General features: G+C 32.9%; 1 protein-coding gene across 1 annotated transcript; it reads left to right on the forward strand.

The window, feature by feature from the left end:
* The first annotated feature begins 7193 nt into the window (after positions 1 to 7193).
* LOC137918815 (uncharacterized) lies at positions 7194 to 13387 on the forward strand. The gene is made up of 3 exons (XM_068761729.1): positions 7194 to 7292; positions 9358 to 9539; positions 12570 to 13387. Exons 2-3 carry the CDS (start codon positions 9358 to 9360, stop codon positions 13090 to 13092), a joined length of 705 nt encoding a protein of 234 aa, XP_068617830.1. The 5' UTR covers positions 7194 to 7292; the 3' UTR covers positions 13093 to 13387.
* Positions 13388 to 14206: the final 819 nt, after the last annotated feature.

Consider the following 14206-nt stretch of genomic DNA (forward strand, 5'->3'; position numbering starts at 1 on the left):
AATAGAAAGGTTATTGGAATTTAAGAAAATTTAGTATTTCCCTAGTAAGACAGATGCCGCCTCTTCCAACACCGGTTCCGATAGAGTTCTGTGATGATTGTTTTATCATTTAATAATATGTATTTATTGTGTTAATTAATTGTGTGATTTAAATTATTTAATTTTAAACTATGTGTAATATAAGCCTTATTTTACAAGTATAAAAAAAGTTAAGACGAGAAAAATGAAGAAAATAAAATAAAGGTATGTAAAGTATTGATATATTTTTTCGAAATTATGCAATAGGTAGAACCTTTTTAAATTTCATCATCATCATCTTTTTTGTTGTACAACGTCCACTGTTGGACATAGGCCTCCGCTATAGGCTTCCAACTACATGTAATAACATCTTTGCAAACCCTAGGCCTGATAATTGTTTGATTACAGTCAAGTCCTCGTCCCTCTCTCCACGTCTATTTTTGGAAATAGGCTCACTCCAAACATTTCCAATAAGATTGGTAGGAAGTGGCCTATAGTCAGCATTTTCCGACTACCTTACTCAGATCGTCTGTCCAACTTTTTTTTTTTAATGCCCCCGTTATTGGGAGCCTCTCGTACCCCCTATCTGGTGTGGAACAGGGACTTTTTGTTTACATTTATTTTATTTTTTCACATACATTTTTTTTATTTTCTTTCTCTTCTTTCATACTTCATATTATCTTTCATTCATTTCTTTCTTTCCACAATTCCACTGTCTTTCCCTTCCGCTCTGTATTCGTTCCTCATTACTTTTAGATTTTCTTATATTCTATATCACATTTTTTTACTTATATTCTATTATTATTCTATATCACATTACTTTATTTTGCTTTTATTTTATTTTTGTCAGTCTTATATGTTTACAATTTTTTAGTCTTTATTTTTCTCTATTGCATTTCTTATTATTTTTTTACAAAGTTTGAGGAACTGTTCTTTGGTTTTTTCGTCGCATATCAGGGAGGCTATTGACTCCTCCCAGACGTCTGTCCATCTTGGCGCCACCCACTACTATGGTTCATACCATATATTTTACTAACACGATATATCGCAATTAAAATATACTCAAGATTAAAATAATATGTCATATTTAAATATACAGTGTTAGGAACTAAAGATATAATTCTTTATATTAGCGAAGAACTTAAATAGATCTATATATGGTCGTAAAAACACAGCTCATAGTAAAATTAATTTTCTTTCTCTGTTTCTTTATGCTTTCTGATCCAGGTGCGATCTTAGTTAGTTTGATGTTTTTATATATTATTTTAATTTTTATTATGTCTTATACTGTATTCGTTATAGGTATATATGTATGTTTATATATATGTACGCGTTAACTAAGGTTGTCTGAAAGAAATTGAGGCGTGTAAAAAGACCGTTGTACTTCACTATTTTGCAATTATGTATATATTTAGTAGCGTGTATAATAAAGAATATTAAATATTATAATTAAAAGTACTGTGTAAGACAGTTTTATGATTATATAATTTTCGTTTAATATTGAACAAATTTAAATATGCTTGACTATTGTAGGCGATGTAGTGGTTGCCCAGCTGTGGCGTATTGAGATTTGCAATCGTAGCGACTTGCATCCACACGTTCCACGCTGCGCTTGCCGGTCCGAACTTATCTATCTATCTATATCTATATAGATAGATCTCGATTCGAATCTATAAGACGTAACCATGTGACCTTATGTGAAAACCTTAATATACCTCCGTTCAACTTACCGAACCTTCTCAAGAAAAAATCTACAGCAGAATCTTTTGATTAGTTGGCCCGGCACATTGTTCTAAATCTCAAGGCATTGAACGGTCTGTAGCGCTTGGGCAGCGATTTGAAATAAAATAATGTACCAACTAATATATAATTGAGTGAAAATTTCAAAATGTATTGTTAATATGTATAAATTTTAGCTGTATTTACCCATAAGAGAAAATTGTGTAAGAAAAATTAAAAAAAAATATATAAAACGCTGTCGTGCCTCGCAGCTGGGAGAAGAAAGTAAGTAAGTATACGAAAATATTAAGGTATTTGAACAAATGACTACAGTTTTGACTGTCATTATGATCTACGTGTCCTTCTATTCCCATAAACCAAGTACAATGATTACGTTGACGTCTTATTCGTAACCTTAAAAAAGCCTCTTCGATAACAGTCGTTGACTACAACGGATGGGAAGGAAATTTAATTGGCATAGGTCACAATTCGGTATAGAGGTTGTGGCGGTAGAATATAGAGAAAGTCACAGACAACATCCTATCCATTTGTGTATAAAAGTGTATTAATATATTTCCAGCTTATAGCACACTATTCTATGGTTTATAGTTACAAATTCTGGTCCAAATTCTAGTTCTGGTATTTTTAGAATTTTTTAGTGACTGTTCAATATATTTCATATGTCATGTCATCACAATGATATATTGTCAACTGTAGAGATAGTAGTAAATTATAGCCCGCTGAGATTTTTTTTAATTTCCCAACAAAACCGCCACAAAGATCAGATAAGAAAAGAAATCTAATATCAAATAACGCAAGAGATGAAATGAAACATACAGTACGTAAATACATTACTCAATGTAGATAAACATGGAGTTATACTAGCTTTTCGCCGCGGGAATGGTTCAGAATTTTCGAAATTTAAACTTGGAACAATTTCATTCGATCGTTTAATTATTTAAAAATAGAACAAACGCGGTTTGACAATACGTTTTAAATTATATCTCAAGTTGACAGCGTAAAAAAATATTTTTAGTATCATTTGTTTAGAATTAGAAAAAACTTTTCATTGCATTGGTGTGGGGTTCATATCTTACCACCCTCTTATGATGTTTTTTGTCTCCGATAAGTCTTAAAAACCTCTAATTATTTTTATAAATAAATATATAAGTAAGAAAAGGGCCAACACATGTTTCACCCCTCCACGGGGCATCCTCAGGAGCTATGTTACGCCGATTAGTGCCAAACACAGAGGTGTTGAGTGGTTTAATGGTGGCAGTTGTGTAATTCTCATTGTTTGCTGCATACGCATTTATCAGCGGGCTGGCGGGCGGTGCACTTTGTTGCACGACTACCATTGCATGTGCGGAAGTGGCTAAATATTTGTCCTTTTTTTACTTAGGATGGACTTCCGTAAGGTAACGTCTGATTCCATTAAATATAAATATATAAGTTTATGAAGTATTTCTCCTACATAGATGATACGTTATAACAGTTTTAGTGCATCAGAATTAGCTTAGACCAGAGAATCTGAAAGTGGTCATTTTGACCATTTCAAAAATTCTCCTGTTATAAATCAAATCAAGTTCTACCTAAAACGCTCTAGGTACCGTATCATTTATGTTACTTATAAAATTGTCATCAGAATTAATAATATATAAACTAAAATAAGGATAAGCTTACAAAGTTTCATAGAAGATGAACAAGTCGACATTTGAATAACAGCGAACAAGTTTTTTGGGCACGTTCCTAAGTATTATCCAATCATCAACACAAAAGTAGAGACATGTTTTTAAAGTAATTTGACTATTGAGATCTCTATATATGTCTCTATGTGGCGTATGCCCTAAAAATGAATATGAGGGCATATATTCGTCCCAGAAGGTGGTGCACTCCCTGAGCATGCGTCCTTGCTCTGGAGAGAATATCCCGAAACAAAGAAACATCCTGCACCTAACGAACCCAAGCTGATGAACAAGTACTCATTAGCAAAAGCTGCGGTACAAAGACAGGTGGACACGGCAAACACCCCACATATACTAGCGCACAACCTGAGGATGTTAATATTGAGTAGGAATCTTGAAGTGGTCGCACGAACAGTAATCTTAAAAACTAAACATTGTTAGAGCGTCATTAAAATAGATTAAGAGGAGTACTTTTTTGACTACGGAAGTCAAAGGTCAACTCAATCAGGGTCAACTTCAGTTCAATTTGGAAAAAAGGAACTGTAACAATTTGACTTCGAAAATAATATTTACCTCTTCAATTCGTTACTACAAACACACATATTTAAATTTCTTTTATTGTTATAATTATATATTGCTTTACAATAAAGACAATTTTCCTTGTACTGAATAATAATGCCCTATGGCACAGAGAAACTATACAACAGACACTACCGTAATCAAAACCACCACAATGAACTACTCCTGAATAATGCAGTGTGTCATATTTAAGTATACAGTGTTCGGAGTTAAATACCTTTAAAAAATCATAAAAATACAGCCTATAGCAACAGTGTTATCACATGCTAAAAGCGAAATCAACCTAATATGCCTTCACATAAGTTTCGTTTAATATTGTACAAATTTAAACATGTTTGATTATTATAGCCCAGCGGTATAGTTCTGAGAACTGCGATCGTACATTGCGGATTCGATTCCCTGGTATACAATCTTGAATACTTACTTTGGCAGTAATTATAAAGGATTGCAAGAAAAAGTCCAATATTTAGCCACTTCCGCACATCCAGTGGTAGTCGTGCAACAAAGTGCACCGCCCGCCAGCCGTTCGTATTTATGCGGAACTCCTCATTTGCAACCCGAACATAGCTAAAAATATTCTAAATTAAATCTTAACATTAATAAAAGAAAAAAATATTTTCAACATCTCTCTAAATAAAAATTAAATAAGAAAAAAAATTCTATGTTAAAATTAATATATATATATGCGCTTGTCATCTATAATAGAACGTGGCGCAAAAGTAATGTCGTAATATGAACGTGCCTTAAGTTTTACAAATGGCGCCTAACGTCACTTTGACGTCGATCAACCGGATTCGTCAAGTGAAAACTATGATTTTTGTGCTCATGAATTTCAAAATAAATTAATTTATCTTCACAATACTTCTATAACAATGCTCAACGATTAAATAAAATAGGACATATCCATAGAAATGTTTTTACAAGTCAAGGATTTATTTAACTAAACATAAATGAATAACAAAACGCTTCAGTTTCTACATTAAACTATTTTATTTTATTTTAATGCAAATTCACAATTTCAGATTTGCTTTCGATTTAAATCACCGCGTTTCAATTGTTTAAATCTTATATCACATATATAAATCGATCGCGCGTGTGTTTGTTTATACTATCAAACGACGAATTTCAACAATATTTTTCTTTTGATAAAATAACAAGAACAATGCGGCAAATGTTCTTTTTCAAGTACAAAACTTGTCATGATCGAAACAATAAAACAAAGACGCTAGTTTTTGGCGGACTCGACTTATGTGTCCATTGTTTTATATCAAATGAACATAAATGTCTCAGATAAACTATTTACTTTCACAGGAACAAACTTATGCATACTTTTTTTTATTGCCCCCACTATTGGGAGCCTCTCGTACCCCCTATCTTGTGTGGAACAGGGACTTTTGTTTTCATTTATTTAATTTTTCACAATCTTATCTATATTTATATCTATAATCTATATTCTTTCATTCGGTGTTCATTCCACATTTCTTCTTTCATTCTCTTTCGCTCTGTGACCTTCCATTCCTCTCTCATTATTTAATAGTATTTTATTTCTGTTATTTACATACTTTTGTTTTACATTTATTTCGCTTAAGCTGTATTATTCTGTTTATTTACAATTTACTAAAAGTTGTTACCATTATTACTTATTTTTTATTTACATTTTTATTAATATTATTTAGCTTTGGTTTTTTTGAGTTGCTTTTTTAATTGAGGTAGACATCATCATTGTTTTAGCTATAAGATGTCTAAAGCAGGACATAGGCATCCCATTGATTTCCAATATGCGTGATTGGAAGCGGCTAGCGTTCAGCATTTTCCTATGACCTGAAGGGTCCTCTCTCTTATCCGTGATCTCTATTCCGGAATCTTGGACCCCCCAAGAGGGCGTCTGTCCTGCGTGTCACGTGGTTCGTCTACTATCACTTCAAGTAGTAATATTTGACCCAAATGATGCTAACAGCAGGCGTTGACCGCTTATCATATGAAGCAGAATTTGCAATATATGTCATATAAAAATATATTTAATCCTAAAAGATTTTTTGTTTATAAGCCATTGTTCATTAATATGGCATTATGGGCTTAGTTATCACCGCCTAATACTACGATATATGGATTCAAATCATGATTAAATATTTAAATATGAAGGATTTTAAATATTGATAATAACTCCATTGTGTTGAAAATGTTTTTTTGTTATTTGGATAATTTATTGTTATTGCAAAAGCTTAAATCTCATTTATGTTAAATTGTAAAAACCAGGAAATACTTAGTGAAACAAGTCTAATATAATAAAGAAACGACATTGCTTATATTACTTGCTTGGTTTCGATTGAAGTTGATGCTGTTAGTCCGGGGCTTTTACAGCTTCATCGAAACTGAGTTCACCGAACGTAAGGGTCCGTAAACTTAAAAATAAAACACAAGCTGGATAGACGCATTCCAGTTGTATGACGTTCGCGCGTAGTAAACCGCTCTACCCGAGTAGAGCTGTGCAGTGTTGATGTTGTGTATGCGGCTTAGGACGGCAGCGTGGACTACAGGCGAGCTAAGAATGGATCCAGGTCCAACCTCGATTCGCCCACGCTGTTCGCGGTTAGAGAGCGGGCGGCCGCCCAGGTTAAATTGGCAAGGTGTCTTTCGCACACACCACTGATCTGCCACTGGGGCATCAAGGTTTTGGAGTGGAAGTCCAAGCACAAAATGGACTGTTGTGACATTTTTAAGATCGTCTAAAATGCTGGACGTAAGCTGTTTCCAACCAGTCTTATTGGAATCCCGCGGAGGAGGCGTATGTATGTATATCTAGCCCTGTTAACAATACGTATACCTTTATAATAGAATATTATGTCTATCACACGTAGACTTTGGGCTCTTCCATTAATTTAACATAAACCTGATCGAAAGCGACCTGCTTCAAACCAAAATATTCATTAAAGCAATAATAATATTTTCGAAAAATATAAAATTTTAGTTGCGAAAGTCACTCTGTCGCGAGGTTACTCTGTGCAAAAACAAAAGCGTAGGGCGGCAAAATTAAGAAATCGTTTCATTATTTTACAGCGCTTATAAAATCCTTTGCAACTATTGTATGGATTGTCGCGGTTCCGGTAATTATTGTTGGGAAGTACACTAATATAAATTGATAAAGATTATCTGATACGGTGCGAAAACTTACTATATATTGGAGACATTATAGGTAACCACATTAGTTTTAATTGTGAAGACAAACGCAACTGTACAATTTTTTCCTATCTAACGTGTTCAATTTGCCGCTGGTGTATCGTTTACAACAAGGTAAAATAACGTGATTTTAAATATTATTTTCATTTTAAAACAACCCTCTAGTTTATTCATTTAGGTTAATAAATATTTTCGTGTTTATTACGACTATTGCATTTATATTTGGTTTACTTTTATATTTCTTTTAGAAGATATAATAGTTAAACTTTTTATCTATAATAATTTCACATTAGTGTTATGAGCAAACTGTATGATTTACCTTTAGGTTTGTGCCATTTTTAGGACGTTATAAAATAAATAAATATTAATGTGAACAAATTTAAAAAATTCAAAAAACATTGCAATAAAAGGTGTCATTATTATTTTGTGTTTATTAAAATCATATAGATTTATACATAATTATATAAATATATGATAATTAATTTACTATTCTTGATCAAAATTGTATTATTACAGAGTGGAATAAATATTATAATTTCCGTATAAAATTTCATATACAACTCGCAATTTAAATGATTCAGTTGGAAAGGCATGCGTTAAGGCTCAACAAGGACCTTTTTTATTCTTCATTTATATTAATAATTTGATATTTTCTAGTATTTGTTCACTTTGTCGGTAAAATTTGTTCAAATTACCTATATCTATGAATTAGTCCCGTATTGACAGAGTTATTACATGAAATGATCAATTACCCATATGTACATGTGCAGTTATTTCGAAGCAAGGACTATAATTAAATCATTTCCGTCAATCATCTGCTCCGCATATTTGCCCCTATCACCTTTACAATCAATCTAAACGTGACATTGTCTACCACTCCACTTGTACTAGCTTGTAATGATTTATTTTAATCCAGTATCACTCGCCGGATTCAGAGGAACGCAAAAAGGTACTATTTATTCCGACTCTTAGTCATTTGGTTTGAAGAAAGCTATTTATCAAATTATTTAGCTATTCTCAGTATTTAGAAACATTGCAATCTCTCATAAATTCAGTCCGTGTTTATGACGATTTGTTCTCCCCTATCATACTCTAAGGTAATGCTACTTTAATTAAAAGATCGTAAAAGTTCCTTCTATGACATCTTCTTGTGTTTCTCACGGAGCATAAGTAACCGGAATTTCGTATTTAAATACCGAAATTTTAGTATCTTTAACAGTGTGGACGTGTACACACATTTACAACATATATATACAAGACAAACATGATACAATCGTGGCTATTTATATTTATGTATGTATTTTATTAATAAAAAATGAATCACAATTTAAAATAAAATTATATATTCTTATTTAACTAATATGTTATATCTTTAAGTATCTATGTTATAATAACATAACTAATTTGGATAACATTGTTCCGCCTAATATAGACGACGAATGAAAAGGTTTCACATTTTAAAAATTTACCCAAAAAAGTGATAGTTGTTTTTAATTATAATTTTTTTTTAATTAATGATTCGTGATCATTTATCATCATATCAGCCATAGGAAGCCCACTGCTGGAGTTAGATCTTCTGCATAGATTTACAATAGTTGGAAGCGGCTTCCATTAAGCGTCTTTAATAATTTAGTCTGTCCACCTAATGGTTCTCCCATTAGGTCCTACGCTGGGCTTGCATACCCGTGATCTCTTCTCCAGAACTTTAAAACCCCAGCTGCCTATTCTGGGCTCTATGTGGCCTGCCCACAGCTGGATCGATGTAAGGTTTCCCCGTATATAAACATTAGTATTACAATCAGTTTATTGTAATTAATGGTTGTCTTTATGCTATATGACCAAAGTACGAAAGAATCCACTGGTCTTTTACATTCCAATTTTTTGTATACGTCTTGCTTGTTTATAATTCCTCTTTACTATGTATTGTTATAGTTAGTCGATAAAAAGATTTTTAAAAATATTTATATCACAATGTGTTTGTTGACTTTTTCCTAATCTATGATTAAAAGATTAAATGCCTACATTTCCTCTATTATTCATATCCTAACTAATATGTTTAGTTCATATATCGATCACATACATCGTACAATGAATCACCTTTATTTGTCACATTAGAAAGTAATAAGGAAATAATGTCGCATTTAAATATTATTAAACTAAATACAATCTTATGTTTTAGATGTTGTGGTACATTATCGCACTAGCAGCGCTCGCGGTGTCTGTCTCTGGACACGGCAGGGTGCTGGAGCCACCTTCACGGGCATCGGCCTGGAGGCTTGGATTCCCCACGAAGCCGGACTACGATGACGACGGCTTAAACTGCGGTGGTTTCTCCCATCAGCACGAGGTGATGAACGGCAAGTAAGTTGTGATTTACCAGGAGTTATTTGCCTGTGTTATTCTTAAAGATAATTAATTTAAAATATTTCAGCATGATGGATCGATCACTTTATTTATATTTAAAATATAAAATTAATTTTGCGCGCTGTCAAACGAACGTAATTCGAAATTCAAACGGAATGTCAACTACCTGATGTTCATACAGAACGTATAATAGTCATAAAACTATCTAAATTTAAATTTTCTGCGCAATTATTATATTAACATATTATTACGAAACATCAAAAACATAAACGAAATAATTTAGACTCATTGTCAAATGGTGTTTCTGTTTTAATTCGCGCTTTTTATATATTTGGTTTATTAAACGTAAAAAAAAGCTAAATTTTTTTTTACTTACAAAAATTAATTAAAAATATATTTTTTTTATATACAAACATATATAAGTGAATTGAATGTATTATATATATGTTTTACTTTACAGCCTAAATATAAAGAGATGAGATTAAAGATTGATATGATATATTGATAGTTGGTGAACATGTTTCTTATCAAAATCAATTAGTATAATACATTGTTTACAAGATAAGTATGTCATCGTGATTTTCATAAATCTAGAGCAGATTTATTTTAGATCTTTTATGTATACAAAGAAATATATACATGTTGTTTTTAATTTTAGGTAACTTTTCTAATTTTTTTTTATTTAAATAATTTTGACGCTGTTCACCGTGATGGCTTTTGCCTGGACCCACTGCAAGACAGGCTCCTAGCAGTGAGCGTTTTTCGGGTGGTAGGATGATAATGGTGATGAATTATTTTATCAAAATGATGTGACATCGTACAGCACCACATTCTCTTTGCCTTTCCCTAGCCGGAGGATTTTAAGTCTCCACCTACAAACCAATACAGTTAAACAAATTCAAGCGCCGAACCCTCCGTAGATTCGTCCCCTTTGATATAAAAACTACAACTCAGTTGAGTAAGAAAAGGACCAATATTTAGCCACTTCCGCACATGCAGTGGTAGTTGTGCAACAAAGTGCACCGCCCGCCAGCCCGCTGATAAATGCGTATGCGGCAAACAATGCGAATCACACAACCGCCACCGCCAAACTACTCAACACGTGTTTCACCCCTCCACGGGGCATCTTCAGGAGCCACGCCACACCGATTAGTGCCAAACGCAGAGTACTAATCGAGTAACACAGGCGGGCGGTGCACTTTGTTGCACGACTACAACTGCATGTGCGGAAGTGGCTAAATATTGGTCCTTTTCTTACTTCGGATGAACTTCCGCAAGGTTACGCCTGATTCCATTAAATATAACACAGATAGTTCTCTTATGATATAAAAACGGTAACTCAGAAACGAAATAACAGCTTTTGTAAGAAAAGGACAGAGTGAGCTCACTCTGTGTTTGGCACTAATCGGTGTAACATAACTCCTGAAGATGCCCCGTGGAGAGGTGAAACACGTGTTGAGTGATTTAACGGTGGTAGTTGTGTAATTCGCATTGTTTGCCGCATGCGGAATTATCAGCGAGCTGGCGGGCGGGGCACTTTGTTGCACGACTACCACTGCATGCGCGGAAGTGGCTAAACTTACTTAACCATTAATTGTTTAGTTCTTACAGCGACTTGTTCAAATATGCGAAACGAACGCAAAGCTTCTTCGAGATTTTTTGTATTGAATTTGTAATTGAAAACTTAACTTTTTTTTCTTATGTTTAACATAAATGGGTGACCCGACAAAATTTAAATGGACCCCTTGATTAAAGATTTTAAAATTAAAGCTATAATTCCAAATTTAAAATGTTAAAAGTAATAATATAGTACATGTCTCCAGTAAGTACTTCTTTAGTGGGACAAACAGATAAGTTTCTGCCGCACGGGTGCACGAAACCGCGTACCGTTATCAAATGTTTACTTTTCACTCCATTATTAACTTCCAAGATATACAAGACAAACAAAAAACAATCGTTATATGTAACAAATCTATTATTTATTATTATAATTTATGTATGTACTTTATTAACAAATATTTTTAATTTTAATGAAATTATCCAGGTTATAATTAGGTCGCTGCCTCGTTCCATCTGATGGAAAATAAATGAACAGATTCATTCATTTTCTAATTGATCCAAAAAAGTTAAGTTTTTAAAACATATAGACTGATGTTTTTATGATAAATTTCCTATTAATGTCAAATTTTAGCACTTATTATCTAAAGTCAAGTAAAGACAAGTGCATAAGTATAATAATCATAATTTTTTTAACCCATTTTAAGGTTATAATTGGTTAATAACAATTTGTTAATTAATTTATTGTCTTTTCAAGTTATCAAATGTTTTTAAATTTGTGAAATGTTAATTTTTAACGTGTTTTTGATAATGCGTATTATGATTTCCTGTTGCAGCGTGCCTGTATAATATGAAATAGTTAATTTTATACTAGATAAATGTAGCTATGTTTATTCTTTATACATTACAAAATTCCTTTTTTTTCTCATCAATTAAAATATAATCTTTCTAAACTAAAAAAAATGCTAAATTTGTATTAATCATCTGTGCAATTTTTAAACTTTTTCCGAAAAGAAATTACTTATAATTTTTTCATTACATTCACTATCTTGAATATATTCAAATAATATCCAGTAAATAGCTAAAACAATAACAAATTTCTCTTATATCACCACGTCTAATCTAAACGTTTCTTATTTAAAATCTTGACTTGTATCTGTATTTTGAAAATTTTCTACCGCGAAAGCACAAAGCGATATTTAATGTTTGCGAATATACTCCCTCATTCTACTTTATTTAACTTTATAATGGAACATCATTGGATGTTTATTTCTAAAACTATTCCTGATAGTTTCAAGGCAAATATAACTGAGCAAAAAAGATATTTTAATGTGTTCATATAGTAGTGGTAGCCAAGCGGTAGAAGACTAAGGCTTGCTAGAATTATTTTTCGAGTGCTACCGTACCGAACAGATACTACCAGTATGATCGATAGACCACAGGATATGATGAAATAAATAATTGTTCTAGATGCGGCATCTGCGGTGACCCATATGACCAACGTCAACCCCGTTCACACGAGCTCGGAGGCGTTTTCGGTGATGGCGTGATCGTCGCCGAGTATAAATCCGGACAGGTGATATCCACCACCGTTGAATTAACAGCTTATCACCGCGGCTACTGGGTGTTCAAAATCTGCCCTGACCCGACCAGGCACGATCAGGCTTGCTTCGACGAATACCCAGTTGAGCTCGAGAATGGAGACCTCAAATATTCACCTAAAGGAGAAGGCACCTACACAGCCAACTACCGACTTCCTCCCAAGCTATACTGCAACCACTGCGTCCTCCAGTGGCAGTATGTAGCTGGTAACAACTGGGGCACCTGTAATAACAGAACCCAGGGTCTCGGGTGCGGTAAACAGGAAGAGTTCAGGGCCTGCTCTGATATCACCATCACCGTTCCAGTCGAGAACGCCGAAGAATCATATTCGTCATCTTACTACCAACGACTCGGGTACTTGGATGTTCAGGGTAAGGGTACAGATGATTAATCTTTCATTTTAACAGGCGTCTTTACCTAACCAGTATATAACGTGAACTTGGATTGTTTATTAAGACAGCTAAAATAGAGTTTCGAGCGGATCCATATTTATAAATAAATAACAATTGTACAGATTGCAAATATGTAAATACAAATTAATTTACTAACAAATTTAATGTATATTGTCTAACATTCAGTAATTTATAATATTTATGTATTCCTTTCTAAAGAGTAACCAAAGAAATTATATTTTTAAAGTATTACTAAAAAAACGTTTTTTATTGTAGCAATCATTGGATTTGCGTCGTAATTCAATGCGGCTTGATTGTTGTTATTATGTTTTAATAAAGTTTATTTATTGTCAAACGTTTTATGTATTTGATTGCGTCGAGAAATCCAGTATAATCTTTTTATAGCTCCGCCAAAAAGATTGTTTACTTGATAAGGTTATATTTATTTCGGTTCACTTTATCTGTATTGTTTTGTTTTTCGTTGACTCAAGTTTATCGATTGGAATTTTTGTATATAGCTATTTGTTGTTTGATTGTAAATATTTTTATTTATTTACTTTTATAATCACATCTTCTCTAACCTTTATACCATAATCTCCATGCTTGTTTGGAGGGCTGACGCTCCTAATCCTCGTCATCCTGTGGAAACTTATTTGTCATAAAAGTGTGTATTATATATAATTATACCCTGGAAATCGATCACGCGACCTACGTTCGCAAGTGTCAGTCTACAACCGCTGGACTTACGTTGCTCGTATTTTATATATACACAGAAAATAAATAACAAAACTTTTTTAAGTTTTAAATTACGTATATTTAGTTTACGATTACATTCGTAAAAAGTATAAGATATTTAAACACGCAAAAAAGTAGGAAAAAAATCGTAAATATTAAACGTAATTGTAAAAACAGAGGCATGGACGCTGATGACAGTGGAATATAGTCTTAATAATAAAAAAAATAAAGAGAATAAAACAAATCAAATAAAATAGAAAAACTAGGAAATAAACGAAGCCGTCTTATCGCGAACGGAAAATTTACTATCAATTTTGGCACATAGGACTCACCTTGAAAATGTATTCAAAAGGATCGGTCGGAAGTGGCCTGTACTAG

Source organism: Battus philenor, unplaced genomic scaffold (assembly GCF_028537555.1).
Source record: "Battus philenor isolate CCGP_79_NKW_IND1 unplaced genomic scaffold, ilBatPhil1.0.hap1 SCAF_15, whole genome shotgun sequence".
Taxonomy (NCBI): Eukaryota; Metazoa; Arthropoda; class Insecta; order Lepidoptera; family Papilionidae; genus Battus; species Battus philenor.